The following is a 25519-nucleotide window of genomic DNA, read 5'->3' as shown; positions in this document are numbered from 1 at the left end:
TGGTGTGTAGCGTCGGGTTTGGCGCACGGAGGCATGGGGGCCCGTGGCGTGGAGGGCTGCCTCTCAGGCAGGGCGCCTCTATCAGTTCGGGTCATCTTGACACTGCCGCTGGCTGCAAGGCTGTTTTTGGCTGCAGCAAGAGTTAGGCCGGGCCCCCTTCCTGGCTGACTTCATACTGGCTCTTGGGGGAGGAAGGGGCTCTGTTCCCTAAGGGCGGGGTAGGGGGGAAGATGCTTCTCTGGACGCCACCCCTGGCAGAGACCCTCTGCCCTGGGTCCCAGATCTGTCCGCGTGTCACCCCCCCTCCCCAGAGGTGGGGTAATTCCTCTTTGCAGCCCTTTTTTTTTTTTTTTTAATTTGTTTATTTGAGAGAGAGAGAAAGAGTGCACACAGGAGTCGGGGGCGGGACGGAGGCAGAGGGAGAGGAGTAGGGAGCCCAATGTCAGCTCCATCCCAGGACGATGGGATCAGGACCTTAGCCGAATGCAGACGCTTCACCGACTGTGCCCCCCAGGTACCCCCTCTTTGCAGTTTTGAATTGACAAGATAGCTTCGTACTTCTCTGGCTGCTTCTGGCCTCAGTTACGGTGTCCCTGCTCTCTCAGCCTCACAGATGGAGTGGACATACTGTCTCGCTCTTTCTCTGCCCTCCAAGCAGCCCTCTGCCTAGACGGTCCTCACTCCAGTCCCTCCCAGCATGAAGGATACTGTGAACCAGTGTCAGGTGGACTTTGGGCTGGGGAGCCGGCAGACCAGGGTTCTGGGGCTCCGACACTCTCCTGTCCTCACCTGTCTGGACCTCGCTGTCCCCATCTGTAAATCCCAGATAGTGCTGTCCCGCAGGGCTTTCTGCAGTGGTGGGAACGTCCCACATCTGCGCTGTCTAATATGGTAGCCCTTAGGTAGTGGCCGAGCTCTTGCAATGCGGCTAGTGCAGGCAATAAACTAACAATTCAATTTAACTTAATTTAAATTTAAATAGGCACATGTGGCTACCATGTTGACAGCGTGGCTCTAAGGTGTCTTCTATCTCCAAACACTTATGACACTTGGCCGAGTGTGCAGAATTCCCCAGAGTTCCAAAGATCCTCCTTTGGGTAGCTACAGGGCGGGACTCTCAGCCCCCCGGGGAAGCCTGGCGTCACCTGACTTACGTAGGAGAAGAACGGCCCATCAGGGCTTGGTACGGGCTCCAAAGATGTGGGAGAGACTGAGCGCTGGGACTCAGATGCAGAAAACAGACCCTTCCCACCATGGTTCTTGAATCCCCCATTAGCACCCCCATGTGCAGCCACCCGAATGGCCCAGAGCAGATGAGAGGGGAGGGGAGTTGCTCTTGGCTGTGCTGGAAGGAGAGCCCTGAGCCAGGGCAGGCGGGGCGCTTGGCAGCCCCTCCTGGCCAGCAAGCCCGCGGGTGCCCTGTCAGGGCCAACCTGCAGCCCCCGGTCCAACGGCTCCTGTTCTCACGGGCTGTGGACCCTTCACCACTCATGATGGCTTTCTCCCCTCCTTCTGGACTGCTTGGCTTGAGGTGCATAGCAAGTCCCTCCTGAGCTGGGCTTCAGGGGACTTCTGGCCTGGGGCTCCATCCTGAGGAGCTGGCAGGGGAGCCGCCTGCCTGTCTCCCCCGGAGCCCCAGCACCCCTGGCACCGGGGGCTCTGGCCAACGAAGCACTTTGTTGATGGGGTTTTAGGCGTGACCCTTTGCATGTCTGGAGCTGTTGCAGCCTCGGTGACTCACTGGGGAAGGAGGGAGGGTGGGGCCGAGCTGTGGGCGAGGGTGAGCTGGCTCGCTGCCTCCGCCCCTCTCTGGCTCCTGGCTCAGGACCAGGATGCTGGGCAGAGAAAAGGGGCCCCGCTCAAGGAGGGAGAGCGGGGTGCTAGGCTGGTCGGTGGCTTCAGAGCGCTGAGAAACCCTGAGGCTGGAAGCCTTTTCCTTCCCTGCCCTGCCTGGCTCCCTGTCTGCAGGGCTGGCTTCTCGGTGCTGGATGGACACTGGCAGAAGGCACCTTAAAGTGGCAGCTTTGCTGTTTGTTGGGGTCGGTGGGACTTCCCACAGCGGCTGCTTGTCCGGAGGGCAAGAGGTGAGTCCCTAGCTCACACCCGTGCCAGTAGGCCGCTCACCTATTGCTTGTCTCCTAGACAGCACCCACGGCATAAATACCGCATGTGTGAGTTCAGGGGGTGGAGGACCGGGGGTCTAAGTGCTGTCTTCACCCATGCTGTGCTCTTCCTGACACCAGATCTGCTAAGTGCCCATGAATTTCCGAGAGACACAATCCTGTCCTCAGAGGCAAACTCTGACGCCTTCAAGAAAACTGGCAAATAACAGGTTCTCTTTGCCCCGTTCTTTCCTTCTGTATTTCATTCCCCCCCTCCCCCTAGGAGGCTCCCAAACCTTCTAGAACATTCTGAGGCTACATGAGTCACGCCAGAGCACCTTGCTCATAATTTATATCCGGGACAGGAGCTAAGTCTTTTAAATCTCCCCATCTGGCCCATGGAGCACATTTAGTAGATGCGGGGAGGACGTGCCAGTGAAGTTAGGTGACGAGCTAATGCAGCTCGGGGATGGGCTGAGCCGTGTCTGTCCCTTGCTGGTTTTCTTGGCTGTGTCTGCTACAGTGTCCGACATGCAGGCGGCCGTCAGTATGCAGGTGTTTATTGATCGGTTGACCAATTTCTGCATGTAAACAGCTTCAGGGTGGGGCTTTGGGTGAGGCTTTGCCTGATTTTTAGCATCCCCCACGCGGTTTCACAGACGTGCTTCTGGATGACTCTGCCCCTGCCGTTCTGCGTGGGCGGCTGTAGGCCAGGGCTGTACCCAGAGTCCTGCCTCGTGCCTTCCCAGGGCACCTCTGTAGCTGACAGTCATCCTGTGGCCACAGGGCATCTTTGCTCTGAGTGCCTGCACCTATGGGGGCCTGGCTCAGGGCCCTGTGTGGGCGGCCGCATGGGCCCTGACTCACCGTGTCCCCAAGGCAGCTCAGCCGCATTCAAGCCTCTGGGGCGTGGGCTGGCCCTGGGGGGCTCGGGGCTTCTTTTGTTCAGCCCACTGCACCTGGAGCTCCCAGCTGCTGAGGGTCCCCCTGGTCCTAAGGACCGGGTTCGATCGGCTGACTCAGAGTCACACTGTTTGTCAGCAGGGGAGGGAGGGCACCACCATTCCTGCTTTGTGGCCTGCCAGTTGCCTCCGGTGCTGGAGACCTTGGGAAGAGGAGGCTCAGGCGGGTTAAAGCTGCAGGCCTGATGTGGTGTTGGGGAGACAGTTAGAGACTCAGAGCCCAAGGGTAGCGGCTCGCTCGCGGTGGACCTCACATCTCAGTCTCTCCATCTGGAAAATGGGGACAGCAACGTCTCCTTCCTGCAGCTGTTATAAAGAAGCTGGTGAGAGTGGGTGTTTTGTGAGACTCGGGTGAGCCTGAGCGCTCACACAGGCCACTCTCTCTCCTTCTGGCCTCAGGGAGGTCCTGTCTTGTCTCCGTTTTCAGGGATGAGGAGACGGTTGTTCAGAGAAGTTGAGGGACTTGGCCAGGGACGCACATACAGCTGGGAGGATACAGAGCCAAGGTTTTTTTATTTTATTTTATTTTTAAAAGATTTTATTTATTTATTTGAGAGAGAGAGAGAGCACAAGCAGAGGGAGAGGGAGAAGCAGGCTCCCTGCTGAGCAGGGGGCCTGAAGTGGGGCTCGATCCCAGGACCCCGGCATCATGACCTGAGCCGAAGGCAGACGCTTCACTGAGACACCCAGGTGCCCCAGAGCCGGGGTTGATCCAGGGTTTATATCTGAGTGTGGCCTCCCCTAAGCCCTCTTTCCGCGATGCCAGGTTGCAGAGTCCTGGATGAATGGAGTTGGAGTAGGGGAAGGGTGGGGTTGCGGTGTGGCCGGAGAACAGAACAGGAGCGCCCGCCGCCGTCTTTGCAGTCGGGGTTTTGAGCAAACCATCTGTGAAGCATGAGCGTCTTTGTCCACTTTTCCGTAGGCCGTGTGACTGAGATTCCTGACGAGAGAGACTGAGAGGAAGGAGGGGCGGGCTCCTGGCAAGGCATCCGCTCCTGAACCCGAGTCCTGTAAAAGGTCCGTGGGAGGGGAGGGTGTGAGGGAGGTGAGGGGCCGGGGAGGGTGGGGACCCAGTGTGGGTGGCATCGGGAGGCAGGGCCCTGGGTGGGAGGGATGAGGGGCTGGTTGCCTCCGAGGTCGGTCGCAGCCAGTGTCCACTTTCCACGGGGACCATTTCCACAGCAGAAGTGGGCTGTGACACGGCTTCACTCCCTGGGGGTTCACAGCACCAGGGATCCTCGGCTTTCTCGTCTCCTCTGGCCTTGAGCCCCCACCCTCCTGAACCCCCATTTCCTTACCTCATCCCAGATGGAGAAGGAAGAGGACACCACCCGGGAGCTGCTGCTGCCCAACTGGCAGGGCAGCGGCTCCCACGGGCTGACCATCGCCCAGAGGGACGACGGCGTCTTTGTGCAGGAGGTGATGCAGAATTCCCCTGCGGCCCGCACCGGGGTGGTCAAGGAGGGTGAGTCACCGCAGGGGGCGTGCTGGGTGCCGGGGTGGGCTGGCGGGGGGTGGTGGAGGGAAGGCCCTAGGGGCTGCCGAGGGGCCAGTGCCAGTGCCATCAGGACGGTCGGTACCCAAGCCCTGCCCTCCCCTGCCCGCTCTGTGGCCCTCGAGCCACACTCCTCGGGGAAGGCGCTTCCGTAGGGTGGCGGAGACGTCGTCCTTAGTGCCCACGCCACTATTCACGAGCTCTGCCACTTTGGGCGAATCAGTAGGCCTCCCTAACCCTTACTGTCCTCATCTGTACGACGGGTGGTCATGACATGCATCAAACGCAAGTCATTTCGAGGGCCCAGCCTGTGGTGGTGGCGTGCTGTTTCCCCGAGACCCCGCGGGTCTCACGTGCTTCTTGCTCTGCCCTGCTCAGGAGACCAGATCGTGGGTGCCACCATCTACTTTGACAACCTGCAGTCAGGTGAGGTGACCCAGCTGCTGAACACCATGGGGCACCACACCGTGGGCCTGAAGCTGCATCGCAAGGGGGACCGCTCCCCTGAGCCTGGCCAGACCTGGACCCACGAAGTCTTCAGCTCCCGCAGCTCCGAGGTGGTTCTGGTGAGTGCCTGGCCAGCCTGTCTGTGCTCTGAGCTCCCTCTGGCCACACTGACCTGCTGACCACTTTCTGAGCCTTGTGTCTGCCTCTACTGGACCTCTCTTGTGGTTCCTTCTCCTACTTTTGCCCCTGTGCACTCTCGTGTTGGGCCAGACCGCGTCTTCCTATGCATGTGCGGCATGTGGCTGACGTTGCCCCTGAAAGTCTCCCATCGGTCTCTCCAGAGTGCCGCAGTGTGGGAACCCACTCATGCGGTCTGGCCCAACATGCCAGGAGGAAGGTCAGCTACTTTGCAAGAATCTTCAAAATAGTCTTCCGGGTGCCCTGCTCTGTCTCCCAGACACCATTTTTCTCCTTCCAGAGGCTTGGACTCATCTGTGAGTCAGAGGCTGGGCAGCCAAGTGCCTGGGGGACGTTTCTTTGCTCCTTCTGATGGCTTGTTTGTTTAACAAATAGTGGGTCCTCAAAGTGAAAGTGTTAACCCAAGCTCAGCGAGTCTCAACAAACGCTTTCTGAGGACAGGTCCCTGAGAGGATTCCCCGTCCCCATAAACAAGCCAGTGAGTTGAGAATTGAGAGCCCAAGGGCCAAATCCATGCAGAGCTGGGAGGCATCGCTGGGAGGCATCGCTGGGACGTGTCCGGCGGATTGGAATCTAGAACTGATTGTAAATCCTTCTTCCAGACCACACAAGGCTGGAGTCCACCCCGCTTCTCTCCCCCATGGCTTTTGCTTTCCCCGAGTTTCCCCAGATCGTTTGTTTTCCTCCTGTGATGTGGCTGTCAGTCCCTTCCTTTACCCCTCTGTGCTGTGCCCCAGGAGGCTCTGTGGGCCTCCGTTCTGGTCCCAGCTTCTTGGGGAAGCAGGCAACCACGTGGTCGGCTGGGCTGCGGCCGGGCGTCTGTGGCTCAGGCAGAGCCCGCTGCAACCTCCGTCGGCCTGTCTTTCCGCAGAGCGGGGATGATGAGGCCTACCAGCGCATCTACACCACGAAGATCAAGCCGCGGCTGAGGTCGGAGGATGGACTAGAAGGGGATCCTGGGGAGACCCAGAGCCGCACCATCACAGTGACTAGAAGGGTCACGGCCTACACTGTTGATGTGACGGGCCGCGAAGGAGCCAGGGAGATCGATATCAGCAGCCCAGAGTTCAAGATCAAGATTCCACGGCATGAACTGACTGAAATCTCCACTTTGGATGTGGACGCCCAGCCTGGCAAGACCGTGATCAGACTGCCCTCGGGCTCGGGGGCAGCGTCTCCTACCACAGGCTCTCTGGTGGACATCCGAGCGGGGTCCGTTTCCGCTTCGGGACCAGAGCTCCAAGGTGCTGGCCACTCGAAGCTCCAGGTCACCGTGCCTGGGATAAAGGTGGGGAGCCCAGGCGTCAATGTCAGTGCAAAGGGCTTGGACTTGGGTGGCAAAGGAGGGGTCCACGTGCCAGGAGTGGACCTTTCGTCTTCTCTTGGGGGAGGGGCAGTGGAGGTGCAGGACCCATCTCTGGAGAGTGGCAATTATGGGAAAATTAAATTTCCCACTATGAAGGTGCCAAAATTCGGTGTCTCGACAGCACCCGAGGGCCAGGCACCAGTGGCAGGGTTGAGCGTTTCTGCACCTGAATTCTCTGTGGGGCACAAGGGTGGCAAGCCAGGCCTGACCATTGGCGGGAACATCCAGACCCCTCAGCTAGAAGTCAGTGCTCCTTCTGCCAATATTGAGGGGCTTGAGGGGAAGCTGAAGGGCCCCCAAATCACTGGGCCATCCCTTGAGAGTGAATTAGGCCTGAAAGGTGCCAAGCCACAGGGCAGCATAGGGGCGGACATCTCTGGGCCCAAAATCGAGGGCACTATCGCTGGCTCCAATGTGGAGGTTCAAGCCCCTGACATTGATATTCATGGGCCTGGGGGCAAACTGAATATGCCCAAGATGAAAGTTCCCAAATTCTCCGTATCAGGTTCTAAGGGAGAGGGCGCTGGCATTGATGTGACACTGCCCACAGGTGAAGTGACTCTTCCTGGGATCTCTGGGGACGTCAGCCTGCCTGAAGTTGCTGCTGGGGGGCTGGAAGGGAAGGTGAAGGGTACGAAAGTCAAGACTCCTGAAATGATGATACAGAAACCGAAAATCTCCATGCAGGATGTGGATCTGAGCCTTGGATCCCCTAAACTGAAGGGAGATATTAAGGTGTCAGTGCCTGGGGTGCAAGGTGATGTTAAAGGCCCTCAAGTGGCGGTTAAAGGCTCCAAAGTGGACATAGAGACACCTTGCCTTGAGGGGACCTTGACGGGACCCACCCTTAGTAGTCCTTCCGGGAAAACAGGAACGTGCAGGATCGCTATGGCAGACGTAGATCTAAATGTGGCTGCACCTAAAGTGAAAGGGGGTGTAGATGTCACACTCCCCAAAGTAGAAGGGAAAGTCAGCGTCCCTGAAGTGGATGTCAAGGGCCCCAAGGTGGATGTCAGTGCCCCAGGTGTGGAAGTTCATGGCCCAGGATGGAACCTGAAAACGCCCAAGTTCAGCACTCCAAGAGTTGAGGGGGAAGGCCCAGATGTAGACGTGAAACTACCCAAAGGAGACGTCAGTATTTCGGGGCCCAAGGTCAATGTGGAGTCCCCAAATGTCAACATAGGGGGCCTGGGAGGCAAACTTAAAGGCCCTGATATCAAGCTGCCTGAAGTGAGTGCCAAGACACCAAAGATCTCCATACCTGATGTTGATTTGCGTGTTAAAGGCACAAAGGTTAAAGGAGAGTATGATGTAACAGCCCCCAAACTTGAAGGGGAACTGAAAGGCCCCAAAGTGGACATTGATGCCCCAGATGTGGATGTTCAGGGCCCAGACTGGCATCTGAAGATGCCCAAGATGAAAATGCCCAAGTTCAGTGTGCCTGGCTTCAAAGCAGAGGGCCCAGAAGTGGATGTGAACCTGCCCAAGGCTGATGTGGACATTTCTGGGCACAAGGTAGAAGTTAGTGCTCCAGATGTGAGCATGGAGGGACCAGAAGGGAAATTGAAAGGACCTAAGTTTAAGATGCCTGAGATGAATATCAAAGCCCCCAAGATCTCCATGCCAGATGTGGACTTACATTTGAAAGGCCCTAAAGTAAAAGGAGAATATGATGTCACAGTGCCGAAAGTGGAAGGTGAGATTAAAGTTCCTGATGTTGAACTTAAAAGTGCCAGAGTGGATATTGATGCTCCAGATGTGGATGTTCACGGCCCAGACTGGCACCTGAAGATGCCCAAGATGAAAATGCCCAAGTTCAGTGTGCCTGGCTTCAAAGCAGAGGGCCCAGAGGTGGATGTGAACCTGCCCAAGACTGACATTGACATCTCCGGACCCACAGTGGATGTTGAAGTTCCAGATGTGAACATTGAAGGACCTGAAGGAAAGCTGAAGGGTCCCAAGTTTAAGATGCCTGAGATGAATATCAAGGCCCCTAAGATCTCTATGCCTGATGTGGATTTGCATATGAAAGGTCCCAAGGTAAAGGGAGAATATGATGTTACAGTGCCAAAGATGGAAGGGGAACTCAAAGGGCCAAAAGTAGACATCAGTGCCCCAGATGTTGAGGTTCATGGTCCTGAATGGAACCTAAAGATGCCCAAGATGAAAATGCCCAAATTTACCATGCCCAGCCTCAAAGGGGAGGGCCCAGAAGTGGATGTGAACTTGCCAAAGGCTGATGTGGACATTTCTGCACCCAAGGTAGATATTAGTGCTCCAGATTTGAGCCTTGAAGGACCAGAAGGAAAGTTGAAAGGCCCCAAATTTAAGATGCCTGAGATGCACTTCAAAGCTCCTAAGATGACTCTGCCAGATGTTGACTTAGATCTTAAAGGACCCAAAATGAAAGGCAGTCTAGATGTGTCAGCACCAAAAGTAGAAGGTGAGATGAAAGTTCCAGAAGTGGACATCAAAGGACCCAAGGTAGACATTAAAGCACCAGATGTGGAAGTCCAAGGTGCAGACTGGAGCCTGAAAATGCCCAAGATGAAAATGCCCAAGTTCAGCGTGCCCAGCTTGAAAGGCGAGGGCCCAGATGTGGATGTGAACCTGCCCAAGGCTGACATTGACATCTCTGGACCCAAAGTTGACATTGAAGCCCCAGATGTGAGCCTTGAAGGTCCAGAAGGGAAGCTGAAGGGCCCCAAGTTTAAGATGCCTGAGATGCACTTCAAGACCCCCAAGATCTCCATGCCAGACGTGGACCTACACTTGAAAGGTCCGAAGGTGAAGGGGGATGTGGACGTGTCTGTGCCCAAGATAGAAGGTGAAATGAAAGTGCCAGATGTGGACATCAAAGGACCCAAAGTGGACGTTGATGTCCCAGATGTGGATGTTCACGGCCCAGACTGGAACTTGAAAATGCCCAAGATGAAAATGCCCAAGTTCAGCATGCCTGGCTTCAAAGGTGAGGGCCCAGAAGTGGATGTGAACCTGCCCAAGGCTGACATTGACATCTCTGGACCCAAAGTGGACATTGAAGCTCCAGATGTTAACATTGAAGGACCGGAAGGAAAGCTGAAAGGCCCCAAGTTTAGGATGCCTGAGATGCACTTCAAGGCTCCCAAGCTCTCCATGCCTGATGTGAACCTGAATCTTAAGGGGCCAAAACTAAAGGGAGATGTGGATATGTCTGTGCCTGATGTAGAAGGTGAAATAAAAGTTCCAGATGTGGACATTAAAGGGCCCAAAGTTGACATCAGTGCTCCAGATGTTCAAGGACCAGACTGGCACCTGAAGATGCCCAAGGTGAAAATGCCCAAGTTCAGCATGCCTGGCTTCAAAGGAGAAGGTCCAGAAGTGGATGTGAACCTGCCCAAGGCCAACATTGATGTCTCAGGGCCCAAGGTGGATGTGGAAGTTCCAGATGTGAATATTGATGGTCCAGATGCAAAAGTAAAAGGTCCTAAATTTAAGATGCCAGAAATGAATATAAAGCCTCAGAAGATATCCATGCCAGATGTTGGTTTGCATTTGAAAGGACCTAAAATGAAAGGTGATTATGATGTTACAATTCCAAAAATAGAAGGAGAGATAAAAGCTCCTGATGTTGACATCAAAGGTCCCAAAGCAGATATTAATGCACCAGATGTGGGAGTTCATGGCCCAGACTGGCATCTAAAGATGCCCAAAGTGAAAATGCCCAAGTTCAGCATGCCAGGCTTCAAAGGAGAAGGCCCAGAAGTGGATGTGAACCTGCCCAAGGCCAACATTGATGTCTCAGGTCCCAAGGTGGATGTTGAAGTTCCAGATGTGAATATTGAAGGTCCAGAGGGGAAACTAAAGGGTCCCAAGTTCAAGATGCCAAGCATGAATATACAGACACACAAAATCTCTATGCCTGATGTTGGACTTAATCTAAAAGCCCCTAAACTGAAAACTGATGTAGATGTTTCCCTTCCCAAAGTGGAAGGAGACTTGAAAGCTCCTGAAATTGACATGAAGGCCCCGAAGATGGATGTGGATGTTGGTGATATTGATATTGAAGGTCCAGAAGGGAAGCTGAAAGGTCCTAAGTTTAAGATGCCAGACATGCACTTCAAGACTCCCAAGATCTCCATGCCTGATGTGGACTTACACTTGAAAGGCCCCAAAGTCAAAGGGGATGCAGATGTGTCTATGCCAAAGATAGAAGGTGAAATGAAAGTGCCAGATGTGGACATCAGAGGGCCCAAAGTGGACGTTGATGTCCCAGATGTGGATGTTCATGGCCCAGACTGGCACCTGAAGATGCCCAAGGTGAAAATGCCCAAGTTCAGTATGCCTGGCTTCAAAGGTGAGGGTCCAGAAGTTGATGTGAACCTGCCCAAGGCTGACATTAATGTGTCTGGCCCCAAAGTGGACATTGACGCTCCTGATTTGGATATAGAGGGACCAGAAGGAAAATTAAAGGGCTCTAAATTTAAGATGCCTAAATTGAATATCAAAGCTCCTAAGATATCCATGCCAGATGTAGACTTGAATTTGAAGGGACCCAAAGTGAAAGGAGAAATTGATGCTTCTGTGCCTGAGCTAGAAGGTGATCTCAGAGGTCCACAAGTTGATATCAAAGGTCCTAGTGTGGATGTGGAGATGCCTGACGTTGATCTGGAATGTCCTGATGCAAAGTTGAAAGGCCCTAAGTTTAAGATGCCTGAGATGCACTTCAAGACCCCCAAGATCTCCATGCCGGACGTAGACTTACACTTGAAAGGTCCAAAGGTGAAGGGGGATGTGGATGTGTCTGTGCCCAAGATAGAAGGTGAAATGAAAGTGCCAGATGTGGACATCAAAGGACCCAAAGTGGACGTCGATGTCCCAGATGTGGATGTTCACGGCCCAGACTGGAACTTGAAAATGCCCAAGATGAAAATGCCCAAGTTCAGCATGCCTGGCTTCAAAGGTGAGGGCCCAGAAGTGGATGTGAACCTGCCCAAGGCTGACATTGACATCTCTGGACCCAAAGTGGACATTGAAGCTCCAGATGTTAACATTGAAGGACCGGAAGGAAAGCTGAAAGGCCCCAAGTTTAGGATGCCTGAGATGCACTTCAAGGCTCCCAAGCTCTCCATGCCTGATGTGAACTTGAATCTTAAGGGGCCAAAACTAAAGGGAGATGTGGATGTATCTGTGCCAAAATTGGAAGGAGATTTGAAAGGCCCCAGCATGGATGTGGAGATGCCTGATGTTGATCTGGAATGTCCTGATGCAAAGTTGAAAGGCCCTAAGTTTAAGATGCCAGACATGCACTTCAAGACCCCCAAGATCTCCATGCCTGATGTGGACTTACACTTGAAAGGCCCCAAAGTCAAAGGGGATGTGGACGTGTCTGTGCCCAAGATAGAAGGTGAAATGAATGTGCCAGAGGTGGACATTAAAGGCCCCAAAGTAGACATTGATGCCCCAGATGTGGATGTTCATGGGCCAGACTGGCACCTGAAGATGCCCAAGATGAAAATGCCCAAGTTCAGCATGCCTGGCTTCAAAGGTGAGGGCCCAGATGTGGATGTGAACCTGCCCAAAGCTGACATTGACATCTCTGGACCCAAGGTGGACATTGAAGCGCCGGATATGAACATTGAGGGTCCAGAAGGAAAACTGAAAGGCCCTAAGTTCAAGATGCCTGAAATGCACTTTCATGCCCCTAAGATCTCCATGCCTGATGTTGACTTCAACTTAAAAGGGCCTAAAGTCAAAGGAGACTTTGATGTTTCTGCCCCAAAGCTGGAGGGAGAGTTAAAGGGTCCAGAAGTGGATGTCAAAGGTCCCAAATTGGATGTTGACATACCAGACGTAGCTGTGGAAGGTCCAGATGGCAAATGGAAAAGTCCTAAATTTAAGATGCCAGACATGCACTTTAAAGCTCCCAAAATCTCCATGCCAGACATTGATGTACACTTAAAAAGTCCCAAGATAAAGGGAGAGATGGATGTTGACGTTCCCAAATTGGAAGGTGACCTCAAAGGGCCAGACCTCAAAGGTGATATCAGTGGGCCAAATATTGACATTGAAGGACCAGAGGGCAAATTGAAAGGTCCCAAATTCAAGATGCCTGACATGCATTTTAAAGCCCCAAATATTTCTATGCCTGATGTGGACCTAAATTTGAAAGGACCAAAAATCAAGGGGGATGTTGATGTGTCTGTGCCTGAGGTAGAAGGTAAAATTAAAGTACCAGATGTGAACATCAAGGGCCCCAAAGTAGACATAAATGCTCCTGATGTCCATGGCCCAGACTGGCACCTAAAAATGCCCAAGATGAAAATGCCCAAGTTCAGCATGCCTGGCTTCAAAGGAGAAGGCCCAGAAGTGGATGTGAACCTACCCAAGGCTGACATTGATGTCTCAGGCCCCAAGGTGGACATTGAAGGCCCCGATGTTAACATTGAGGGTCCAGAGGGAAAGTTGAAAGGTCCTAAGTTCAAGATGCCTGAGATGAACATCAAAGCCCCCAAGATCTCCATGCCTGACTTTGATTTGCACCTGAAAGGTCCCAAGGTAAAGGGTGATGTGGATGTGTCTGTACCCAAAGTGGAAGGTGACCTCAAGGGCCCTGAAGTTGACATCAAGGGCCCCAAAGTAGACATTGATGTCCCAGATGTGGATGTCCATGGCCCAGACTGGCACCTGAAAATGCCCAAGATGAAAATGCCCAAGTTCAGCATGCCTGGCTTCAAAGGAGAAGGCCCAGAAGTGGATGTGAACCTGCCCAAGGCTGACATTGATGTCTCAGGCCCCAAGGTGGACATTGAAGGCCCTGATGTTAACATTGAGGGTCCAGAGGGAAAGTTGAAAGGTCCTAAGTTCAAGATGCCTGAGATGAACATCAAAGCCCCCAAGATCTCCATGCCTGACTTTGATTTGCACCTGAAAGGTCCCAAGGTAAAGGGTGATGTGGATGTGTCTGTGCCCAAAGTGGAAGGTGACCTCAAGGGCCCTGAAGTTGACATCAAGGGCCCCAAAGTGGATGTTGATGTCCCAGATGTGGATGTCCATGGCCCAGATTGGCACCTGAAGATGCCCAAGGTGAAAATGCCCAAGTTCAGCATGCCTGGATTCAAAGGAGAAGGCCCAGAAGTTGATGTGAACCTCCCCAAGGCTGACATAGATGTGTCAGTACCCAAGGTGGATGTTGAATGTCCTGATGTGAATATTGAAGGACCTGAAGGAAAGTGGAAAAGTCCAAAGTTTAAGATGCCTGAAATGCATTTGAAGACTCCAAAGATATCCATGCCAGATATTGATCTTAATTTAACAGGTCCAAAAATAAAAGGAGATGTGGATGTCACAGGTCCCAAGTTAGAGGGAGACCTGAAAGGCCCTGAAGTCGACCTCAAAGGCCCCAAAGTGGACATTGATGTCCCAGATGTTGATGTTCATGGCCCAGACTGGCACCTGAAAATGCCCAAGATGAAAATGCCCAAGTTCAGCATGCCTGGCTTCAAAGGAGAAGGCCCAGATGTGGATGTGAACCTACCCAAGGCTGACATTGATGTCTCAGGCCCCAAGGTGGACATTGAAGGCCCTGATGTTAACATTGAAGGACCTGAAGGAAAGTTGAAAGGTCCTAAGTTCAAGATGCCTGAGATGAACATCAAAGCCCCCAAGATCTCCATGCCTGACTTTGATTTGCACCTGAAAGGTCCCAAGGTAAAGGGTGATGTGGATGTGTCTGTACCCAAAGTGGAAGGTGACCTCAAGGGCCCTGAAGTTGACATCAAGGGCCCCAAAGTGGACGTTGATGTCCCAGATGTGGATGTCCATGGCCCAGACTGGCACCTGAAGATGCCCAAGGTGAAAATGCCGAAGTTCAGCATGCCTGGCTTCAAAGGAGAAGGCCCAGAAGTGGATGTGAACCTGCCCAAGGCTGACATTGATGTCTCAGGCCCCAAGGTGGACATTGAAGGCCCTGATATTAACATTGAGGGTCCTGAGGGAAAGTTGAAAGGTCCTAAGTTCAAGATGCCTGAGATGAACATCAAAGCCCCCAAGATCTCCATGCCTGACTTTGATTTGCACCTGAAAGGTCCCAAGGTAAAGGGTGATGTGGATGTGTCTGTACCCAAAGTGGAAGGTGACCTCAAGGGCCCTGAAGTTGATATCAAGGGCCCCAAAGTGGATGTTGATGTCCCAGATGTGGATGTCCATGGCCCAGACTGGCACCTGAAGATGCCCAAGGTGAAAATGCCCAAGTTCAGTATGCCTGGCTTCAAAGGAGAAGGCCCAGAAGTGGATGTGAACCTGCCCAAGGCTGACATTGATGTCTCAGGCCCCAAGGTGGACATTGAAGGCCCTGATGTTAACATTGAAGGACCGGAAGGAAAGTTGAAAGGTCCTAAGTTCAAGATGCCTGAGATGAACATCAAAGCCCCCAAGATCTCCATGCCAGACATTGATCTTAACCTGAAGGGCCCTAAAGTGAAGGGTGATGTGGATGTGTCTTTACCCAAGGTGGAAGGTGAGATTAAAGTTCCTGAAGTTGACCTCAAGGGCCCCAAGGTGGATGTTGATGTTCCAGATGTGGATGTCCATGGCCCAGATTGGCACCTGAAGATGCCCAAGATAAAAATGCCCAAGATCAGCATGCCAGGCTTCAAAGGAGAAGGCCCAGAAGTTGATGTGAACCTCCCCAAGGCTGACATTGATGTCTCAGGACCCAAGGTGGATATTGATGTTCCAGATGTGAATATTGAAGGTCCAGATGCAAAACTGAAGGGCCCCAAGTTCAAGATGCCAGAGATGAACATCAAAGCTCCTAAGATATCCATGCCAGATTTGGACCTTAATCTTAAAGGCCCTAAAATGAAAGGAGAGGTGGATGTTTCCCTTCCAAATGTAGAAGGTGATATGAAAGGGCCTACTATTGACATCAAAGGCCCAAAGATAGATGTAGATGCTCCAGATATTGACATTCATGGTCCTGAAGGCAAATTGAAAGGTCCCAAACTGAAGATGCCAGACATGCATGTAAACATGCCCAAGATCTCCATGCCAGAAATTGACCTGAATTTGAAAGGTGCAAAGCTTAAGGGAGATGTTGATGTTTCTGGGCCCAAATTGGAAGGTGACGTTAAATCTCCCAAGTTGGATGTAAAGGGCCCAGAAGTGGACATTTCTGGTCCTAAGGTCAATCTTGAAGGCAAGTCAAAGAAATCACGCTTTAAGCTTCCCAAATTTAATTTTTCAGGCTCCAAAGTTCAGACATCTGAGGTGGATGTCAAAGTTAAAAAGCCAGATATTGATGTGACAGGTCCAAAAGTTGATATTAATGCTCCTGATGTTGAGGTCCAAGGAAAAGTGAAGGGATCCAAGTTCAAAATGCCTTTCCTGAGTATTTCATCTCCTAAAGTTTCTATGCCTGATGTGGAGTTAAATCTGAAAGGTCCTAAAGTCAAAGGAGACTTAGATGTCACAGCTCCTAATTTAGAAGGTGACCTTAAAGGACCCAAAGTAGATATTAAAGCACCAGAAGTTCATCTTGATGCACCTGATATGGATGTTCATGGTCCAGATTGGAATTTGAAAATGCCCAAAATGAAAATGCCCAAGTTTGGTGTGCCTGGCTTAAAAGCAGAAGGGCCAGAAATGGCTGTAGATCTGCCAAAAGGAGATATCAACATAGAGGGTCCCAGAATGGACATTGAGGGTCCAGAAATCAATGTGGAAGGTGTAGAAGGAGGCCTAAAAGGTCCCAAACTCAAGATGCCTGACATCAATATCAAAACTCCCAAGATCTCCATGCCTGACATTGATTTAAACCTGAAGGGTCCCAAGGTGAAAGGTGATATGGATGTTTCTTTGCCCAAAGTCGAAGGGGATCTGAAAGGGCCAGAGATTGATATCAAAGGGCCCAAAGTGGACATTGATGCCCCTGGTGTGGATGTTCATGGCCCAGACTGGCACCTGAAAATGCCCAAGGTGAAAATGCCCAAGTTCAGCATGCCTGGCTTCAAAGGCGATGGCCCAGATGTGGATGTTACTCTCCCTAAAGCTGACATTGGTATTTCTGGCCCCAAAGTGGACATTGATGCCCCAGATGTAAATATTGAAGGCCCAGATGCAAAACTGAAGGGCCCCAAGTTCAAGATGCCTGAGATGAACATCAAAGCCCCCAAAATCTCCATGCCTGACCTTGATCTGAGCTTGAAGGGCCCCAAAATGAAAGGAGATGTGGATATGTCTTTGCCAAAAGTAGAAGGTGACCTAAAGGGCCCTGAGGTGGACATCAAGGGCCCCAAAGTGGACATCGACACTCCTGATATTAACATTGAAGGCCCAGAGGGGAAACTGAAGGGGCCCAAATTCAAGATGCCAGAAATGCACCTAAAGACTCCTAAGATTTCCATGCCTGATATTGATTTAAACCTGAAGGGCCCCAAGGTGAAGGGTGATGTGGATGTTTCCCTTCCCAAGTTTGAAGGGGATCTGAAAGGCCCTGAAGTGGACCTCAAAGGTCCCAAAGTGGACATTGATGCCCCTGATGTGGATGTTCATGGACCTGACTGGCACCTGAAAATGCCCAAGATAAAAATGCCCAAAATCAGCATGCCTGGCTTCAAAGGAGAAGGCCCAGAAGTGGATGTGAACCTGCCCAAGGCCAACATTGATGTCTCAGGCCCCAAAGTGGACATTGAAGGCACTGATGTTAACATTGAGGGTCCAGAGGGAAAGTTGAAAGGTCCTAAGTTCAAGATGCCTGAGATGAACATCAAAGCCCCCAAGATCTCCATGCCTGACTTTGATTTGCACCTGAAAGGTCCCAAGGTAAAGGGTGATGTGGATGTGTCTGTGCCCAAAGTGGAAGGTGACCTCAAGGGCCCTGAAGTTGACATCAAGGGCCCCAAAGTGGATGTTGATGTCCCAGATGTGGATGTCCATGGCCCAGACTGGCACCTGAAGATGCCCAAGGTGAAAATGCCCAAGTTCAGCATGCCTGGCTTCAAAGGAGAAGGCCCAGAAGTGGATGTGAACCTGCCCAAGGCTGACATTGATGTCTCAGGCCCCAAGGTGGACATTGATGTTCCAGATGTCAATATCGAAGGTCCAGATGCAAAACTGAAGGGCCCCAAGTTCAAGATGCCTGAGATGAACATCAAAGCCCCCAAGATCTCCATGCCTGACTTTGATTTGCACCTGAAAGGCCCCAAGGTCAAAGGAGATGTGGATGTTTCTCTCCCTAAGGTGGAAGGTGAACTAAAGGCCCCTGAAGTTGACATCAAAGGGCCCAAAGTGGACATCGATGTCCCTGATGTGGACGTTCACGGTCCAGACTGGCACCTGAAGATGCCCAAGGTGAAAATGCCGAAGTTCAGCATGCCTGGCTTCAAAGGTGAGGGCCCAGATGTGGATGTGAACCTGCCCAAAGCTGACATTGACATCTCAGGACCCAAGGTGGACATTGACACTCCTGATGTTGACATTCATGGCCCAGAAGGGAAACTGAAGGGTCCCAAGTTTAAAATGCCTGACCTGCACCTCAAGACACCCAAGATCTCCATGCCTGAAGTGGACCTGAATCTGAAGGGTCCCAAGGTAAAGGGCGATGTGGATGTGTCTCTGCCCAAAGTTGAAGGTGACCTCAAGGGCCCTGAAGTTGACATCAAGGGCCCCAAGGTGGACGTTGATGTCCCAGATGTGGATGTCCATGGCCCAGACTGGCACCTGAAGATGCCCAAGGTGAAAATGCCCAAGTTCAGCATGCCTGGATTCAAAGGAGAAGGCCCAGAAGTGGATGTGAACCTGCCCAAGGCCGACATTGACGTCTCAGGACCCAAGGTGGACATTGATGTTCCAGATGTCAATATCGAAGGTCCAGATGCAAAACTGAAGGGCCCCAAGTTCAAGATGCCAGAGATGAACATCAAAGCTCCTAAGATCACCATGCCTGATATTGACTTAAACCTGAAAGGTCCCAAGGTAAAGGGTGATGTGGACGTGTCTCTGCCCAAAGTGGAAGGTGACCTCAAGGGCCCCGAAATTGACATCAAAGGGCCCAAATTGGACATCGATGCCCCTGATGTGGACGTTCACGGCCCAGACTGGCACCTGAAGATGCCCAAGGTGAAAATGCCCAAGTTCAGCATGCCTGGCTTCAAAGGCGAGGGCCCAGATGTGGATGTTACTCTCCCTAAAGCTGACATTGATATTTCTGGCCCCAAGGTGGACCTTGATGCCCCGGATGTGAACATTGAAGGTCCAGATGCAAAACTGAAGGGCCCCAAGTTCAAGATGCCAGAGATGAACATCAAAGCTCCCAAAATCTCCATGCCTGACCTTGACTTTAACCTGAAGGGCCCCAAAATGAAGGGTGATGTGGATGTTTCTTTGCCCAAGGTGGAAGGTGACCTCCAGGGCCCTGAAATTGACATCAAGGGCCCCAAATTGGACATTGACACTCCTGATGTCAATATTGAAGGCCCAGAAGGAAAACTGAAGGGGCCCAAATTTAAGATGCCAGAGATGCATATTAAAGCCCCCAAGATCTCCATGCCTGACTTTGACTTAAATTTGAAAGGGCCCAAAGTAAAGGGGGATGTGGATCTTTCATTACCTAAGGTGGAAGGTGATCTAAAAGGACCAGAGGTGGACATTGAAGGTCCTGAAGGGAAGCTCAAAGGTCCCAAATTTAAGATGCCTGATGTCCATTTCAAAACCCCACAAATCTCCATGAGCGACATTGATTTGAACTTGAAAGGACCTAAGATAAAGGGAGATTTGGATATTTCCATTCCTAAACTGGAAGGAAATCTGAAAGGCCCCAAAGTGGATGTTAAAGGCCCTGATCTGGACATAGACACTCCTGATGTTGACATTCATGGCCCAGAAGGGAAACTGAAGGGTCCCAAGTTTAAAATGCCTGACCTGCACCTCAAGGCACCCAAGATCTCCATGCCTGAAGTGGACCTGAATCTGAAGGGTCCCAAGGTAAAGGGCGATGTGGATGTGTCTCTGCCCAAAGTTGAAGGTGACCTCAAGGGCCCTGAAGTTGACATCAAGGGCCCCAAGGTGGACGTTGACGTCCCAGATGTGGATGTCCATGGCCCAGACTGGCACCTGAAGATGCCCAAGGTGAAAATGCCCAAGTTCAGCATGCCTGGATTCAAAGGAGAAGGCCCAGAAGTGGATGTGAACCTGCCCAAGGCCAACATCGACGTCTCAGGACCCAAGGTGGACATTGATGTTCCAGATGTCAATGTCGAAGGTCCAGATGCAAAACTGAAGGGCCCCAAGTTCAAGATGCCAGAGATGAACATCAAAGCTCCTAAGATCTCCATGCCTGATATTGACTTAAACCTGAAAGGTCCCAAGGTAAAGGGTGATGTGGACGTGTCTCTGCCCAAAGTGGAAGGTGACCTCAAGGGCCCCGAAATTGACATCAAAGGGCCCAAATTGGACATTGATGCCCCTGATGTGGACGTTCACGGCCCAGACTGGCACCTGAAGATGCCCAAGGTGAAAATGCCCAAGTTCAGCATGCCTGGCTTCAAAGGCGAGGGCCCAGATGTGGATGTTACTCTCCCTAAAGCTGACATTGATATTTCTGGCCCCAAGGTGGACCTTGATGCCCCGGATGTGAACATTGAAGGTCCAGATGCAAAACTGAAGGGCCCCAAGTTCAAGATGCCAGAGATAAATATCAAGGCTCCCAAAATCTCCATGCCTGATGTTGACCTGGATTTGAAAGGACCCAGAGTCAAAGGAGATTTTGATGTGTCTGTCCCTAAGATTGAAGGTACTTTCAAAGGCCCAGAAGTAGACCTTAAGGGTTCAGGTCTGGATTTTGAAGGCCCGGATGCCAAGCTCAGTGGCCCAAATTTGAAGATGCCATCACTGGATATATCTGCACCTAAAATAACTGTTCCTGATGTTGATTTGCATTTCAAGGCACCCAAAATTGGGGTGTCTGGTCCCAAGTTGGAAGGTGCCGAACTGGACCTCAAAGGGCCCAAGGTTGATTTAGAAGCTCCAAGCTTAGATGTACACGCGGAGAGCCCAGATATTAATATTGAGGGGCCAGACGTTAAAATTCCCAAATTCAAGAAACCCAAGTTTGGTTTTGGGGCAAAAAGCCCGAAAGCTGACTTCAAGTCTCCTGCCCTGGATGTGACCGTTCCTGAGGCAGAGCTGAATGTGGAGACTCCTGAAATTAGTGTTGGCGGCAAGGGCAAGAAGAGTAAGTTTAAAATGCCCAAAATTCACATGAGTGGCCCAAAAATGAAGGCCAAAAAACAGGGATTTGATTTGAATGTTCCTGGGGGCGAAATTGATGCCAGTGTCAAGCCTCCTGATGTAGATGTCAGCGTTGCTGGGCCAGACGCCACACTTAAAGCTGATGTGAAATCCCCCAAAACCAAGAAACCAATGTTTGGGAAAATGTACTTTCCAGATGTAGAATTTGACATTAAATCACCTAAATTTAAAGCTGAGGCCCCCCTCCCTAGCCCCAAACTGGAGGGTGAAATCCAGGCTCCTGACGTGGATATTTCTTCACCGGGGATTCATGTGGAAGGTCCCGACGGCAAGCTGAAGGCTCCCAAGTTCAAGCTGCCAGGTATGGATGTCTCAGGAGGAAAAATAGAGGGTAACTTGAAAGCCCCCAGGGTGCAGGCAAACTTGGACGCTCCTGACATCAACATTGAAGGCCCTGATGCTGAAGTCAAAGCACCGTCGTTCGGCATTTCTGGCCCCCAGGTCTCCATCCCCGACGTGAACGTTAGCTTGAAAGGACCAAAGATAAAGGGTGATGTCTCCAGTGTGGGACTGGAAGGACCAGACCTAGATCTGCAAGGTCCAGAATCAAAGATCAAGTTCCCCAAGTTTTCAATGCCCAAGATCGGTGTCCCTGGTGTGAAGATGGAAGGGGGAGGAGCTGAGGTCCATGCCCAGCTGCCCTCTCTCGAAGGAGGCTTGAGTGCACCTGATGTTAAGCTTGAAGGGCCGGATGTGTCTCTGAAAGGGCCAAAAGTAGACTTGCCTTCAGTGAACCTCTCTATGCCAAAAGTCTCTGGACCTGACCTTGACCTGAACTTGAAAGGACCAAGTTTGAAGGGAGACCTGGATGCCTCTGTTCCCGGTGTGAAGGTGCACGCCCCAGGGCTTGACCTCAGAGGTCAAGGTGGAAAGGTGAGGCTGGAAGGAGACAGTGTGAAAGTGCCTGGGATCGACGCCTCACTAAACCTTGGCGCCCCAGACGTGACCCTGAAGGGACCAAGTCTACAGGGAGACCTGGCTGTCTCTGGTGACATCAAATGCCCCAAAGTATCAGTAGGTGCTCCTGATCTAAGCTTGGAGGCCCCCGAACGTGGCCTTAAACTTCCCAAAATGAAGCTGCCCCAGTTTGGCATCTCGACTCCGGCGTCCGACTTGGACATGAACATCAAAGGGCCACAAGTGACTGGAGAACTACAGGCACCAGGCGTGGATGTGAACCTCGGGGGCCTGAGCCTGAAAGGGCCTCAGATCTCTGGCCCTCAAATCTCAGCCCCAGACATGGACTTGAACTTGGAAGGACCAAAAATAAAAGGGAGCCTCGGGGCCACTGGCGAGATGAAAGGCCCCACGGTTGGAGGAGGTCTTCCAGGCATCAGTGTTCAAGGCCTCGAAGGAAACCTCCAGATGCCTGGAATTAAGTCCTCTGGATGTGATGTGGAGCTGCCAGGTGTGAATGTGAAACTCCCCACGGGGCAGATTTCTGGTCCTGAAATCAAAGGCGATCTGAAAGGTTCAGGGATAGGTTTCCACGGGGCTGCTCCCGACATTAGCGTCAAGGGGCCTTCACTTAATGTGGCCTCTCCTGAGTCAGATTTCGGTGTCAGCTTGAAGGGCCCGAAAATCAAAGGAGGTGTGGATGTTTCAGGGGGTGTCGGCGCCCCAGCTGTCAGCTTGGGCGAAGGGCACGTGAGTGTCAAAGGACCCCAGGCCTCCTCTGCTCTCAACCTGGATGCACCGAAGTTCGCTGGGGGACTTCACTTCTCAGGACCAAAGGGAGAAGGAGGTGTGAAAGGAGGCCAGGTTGGACTCCACGGTCCTGGGCTGAGTGTGTCTGGGTCTCCAGGTCACTTGGAAAGCAGATCTGGAAAAGTAACATTCCCCAAGATGAAGATCCCCAAATTCACCTTCTCTGGCCGTGAGCTGGTTGGCAGAGAAGTGGGGGTAGATATTAACTTCCCCAAAGCGGAGGCCACTGTCCAGGCCGGGGCTGGAGAGGGCGAGTGGGAAGAGTCTGATGTAAAACTTAAAAAGTCCAAAATCAAAATGCCCAAGTTCAATTTTTCCAAACCTAAAGGGAAAGGTGGTGTCACGGGCTCCCCGGAAGCATCCATTTCAGGGTCCAAAGGCGACCTGAAGAGCTCGAAGGCCAGCCTAGGTTCTCTGGAAGGAGACGCCGAGGCTGAGATGTCATCACCCAAAGGCAAATTCTCCTTATTTAAAAGTAAGAAGCCCCGGCACCGCTCAAATTCCTTCAGTGACGAAAGGGAGCTCTCGGCGCCTTCCACCCCGACCGGGACTTTGGAGTTTGAAGGTGGGGAAGTGTCCCTGGAAGGTGGGAAAGTCAAAGGGAAACACGGAAAGCTGAAATTTGGTACCTTTGGGGGATTGGGGTCAAAGAGCAAAGGTCACTATGAGGTGACTGGGAGCGATGACGAGACAGGCAAGTTACAGGGGAGCGGAGTGTCCTTGGCCTCGAAGAAGTCCCGACTGTCCTCTTCTTCCAGCAATGACAGCGGGACTAAGGTTGGCGTCCAGCTTCCCGAGGTGGAGCTGGTGGTCTCCAAGAAAGAGTAGCAGGCCTGTGTGTGTGTGTACATATCTGTATAAAAATACATCAGCCCTGGGTGTGTTTGTATATAAACTCCGAGCGGAAACACGCCGACAGCCTCAGCGTAGTGCAAAGATCTGGTCTCTGCCCTCGGCGAGTGCTGAAAAAGCCAACCAGCTGCCTTCCTGCTCCTGGCCCGCCCGGAGCTTTCCAGATAGGAGTAAAGGGCTCCAAGTTCGTCCAGCCCACGTTCGTCCAGCCCGTGGGCAGAGCCAACAGTATTTGCCTTGAGATTTCAGTTTCTTTCTTTTTTTTTTTTTTTCTTTTGCATTGAACGCTGAGAGCTCCTGTTTACTAAGCAAGCTTTTGTGTTTATTATCCTCATTTTTACGGAACATTGTTAGTGTCGGGGTAATGGAAACCCACTTTTTCATTGTAATGACTTTGGGGGCTTTTTTTAGTGAGGGTGGGGTGGGGTAGAAGGCCGTAGAGGGGGCCAGACCTCCATTTCTCCTAAGATTGGATCTATCTAAACAGCGAACACCCAAAGGGGGCCGAGGGGAGCCGCGAGGCAGGGCATGTGGGGGTTTTTAGATCTCTTTAGCGTCGCTTTTTTCCCCCAGGGGTGGCGGTCCCAGCCAGTTTGGTGCTCGCGGTGAGAGAGAATTAGCATCTGTTTGCCAACTGGCCCACCCACCGGCCCAACACCAGGGGCTTCCGTTCTGTGCAGGTGGGAGAACTGTTTCCTTTGTGGCCGCCACACTCCTGCTACTAGTTCTGATATCTTTTAATAAATGTTATCATGATTAAGACAATTTCCCGCACTTTAATGGCAAATTAATTGAGAATGTAAGAAAATCGATGCTGTCAAAGGCCAATAAAGCTGTTTATTAATCCTGATGCTTTGAGCTTCTGCATTCTGTGTTGGGAGCACGAGCCCAGCCCTGACCGTGGAGACTCGGTCCCTGCAGTGGATTTGCTGGTTTCATTACTGGGTAATTGGGGGTGGGGGTTGGGGGAATCTCTGCTGCCCGGTTCTCACCGGGTGAGGCTGACTGCACCATTGCCGAGACATCAAGAGAGGCTTGGCACCCTGGCAGCCCGCGCTCCAGGACCCACCCCCCAACTTCGCACCCTCAGATGGGAATACCCAGTTCAGCAATGGTTCTGAATGGGTAAGAGGATACAGATATGAATGGAAAACAAGACCTACTGGAGTGGTAAAAAGGGCTTGGTCTGGCTCTGGGTTACAGGCATGTCATCTATTTCTGACTTGGCTGCAGGTTTGCTGGGTGGCCTCAAGTCACCTGCCCAGTGTGCGCCTCGGATTCCTCTTTTTGGAAATCAGGCTGCTGATCTCGTAGTAGGCGTCTTTATGGTTCCTGCTAGTCCCACTAAACTTTATGAAAAAGCTTTTCTTTTTCCTTCAAAGATTTTATTTATTTATTTGACATAGAGAGACAGCCAGAGAGAGAGGGAACACAAGCAGGGGGAGTGGGAGAGGGAGAAGCAGGGTCCCAGCGGAGGACCCTGATGTGGGGCTCGATCCCAGAACGCTGGGATCACGCCCTGAGCTGAAGGCAGACGCTTAACGACTGCACCACCCAGGCAACCCTATGAAAAAGCTTTTGTGGCCAGAGTCCTCTTTTGATTTCCAGCTCTGCAGACAATACATGGTGGGGCGGGTCGGGGCAGGGGGAGGCTTCTAGAAACTGGCTTTTAATGTTGGTCATTGCTGAGCAGACAGGGCAGTGCCTTCTTGGACCAACACAATTGGAACAAGCTCCTCCCCTCGCCACGCCCTGGAGCTGCCGCCTTCCTGCCCCTGCACCTCTCCAATCACCCCAGACCTCAGATCACAGCTCCCACCCCATCTCACCCACTCCAGGGCCAGCTTGTCAGGGGGTTTCAGCACAAGGCAGTGGGGTCTGCGCAGGGGGCGCTCCACCTGCCCTGGCTGGGATTACGCAGCTTCACCCATTTGCACCTCAGCCAGTAGAGCCTGTGTCCCTGGGGGTTGTGGAACTCCAGAGCAGCTCTTGGTTTTGGAAAGAGGGAACAAGGGAGGTGCTGGAAGCCCAGTTGCTTTTCTCAAGATGAGCGACCTACAGTCATTGCTTTTGTGAATTAGGCAAGACACTTAACCCCTTT

The 25519-nt window shown here is 52.1% G+C and overlaps 1 protein-coding gene across 14 annotated transcripts in view; it reads left to right on the top strand.

Annotated features, from left to right (window-relative positions):
* AHNAK (AHNAK nucleoprotein) overlaps positions 1 to 25519 on the top strand; it is a 104196-nt gene that overhangs the window by 6255 nt on the left and 72422 nt on the right. For 7 of the 14 annotated variants that reach the window (XM_057317178.1, XM_026487633.4, XM_026487635.4 and 4 more), the window contains exons 2-4: positions 3987 to 4081; positions 4373 to 4529; positions 4938 to 5125. In XM_057317178.1, the coding sequence (XP_057173161.1) occupies positions 4373 to 4529; positions 4938 to 5125 (345 nt within the window). In that variant the 5' untranslated portion in view covers positions 3987 to 4081. Of the gene's footprint in view, positions 1 to 1816; positions 2085 to 3491; positions 3571 to 3986; positions 4082 to 4372; positions 4530 to 4937; positions 5126 to 6075; positions 24269 to 25519 lie in introns of those variants that run through there. The other 7 variants (XM_048217723.2, XM_057317175.1, XM_048217727.2 and 4 more) reach the window with 3 other exon arrangements.

The sequence above is a fragment of the Ursus arctos genome, unplaced genomic scaffold (assembly GCF_023065955.2).
Source record: "Ursus arctos isolate Adak ecotype North America unplaced genomic scaffold, UrsArc2.0 scaffold_23, whole genome shotgun sequence".
In the NCBI taxonomy this organism is placed as follows: domain Eukaryota; kingdom Metazoa; phylum Chordata; class Mammalia; order Carnivora; family Ursidae; genus Ursus; species Ursus arctos.
Note: the sequence above shows the minus strand (reverse complement) of the source record. Positions and strands in the feature narration are given on the sequence as shown.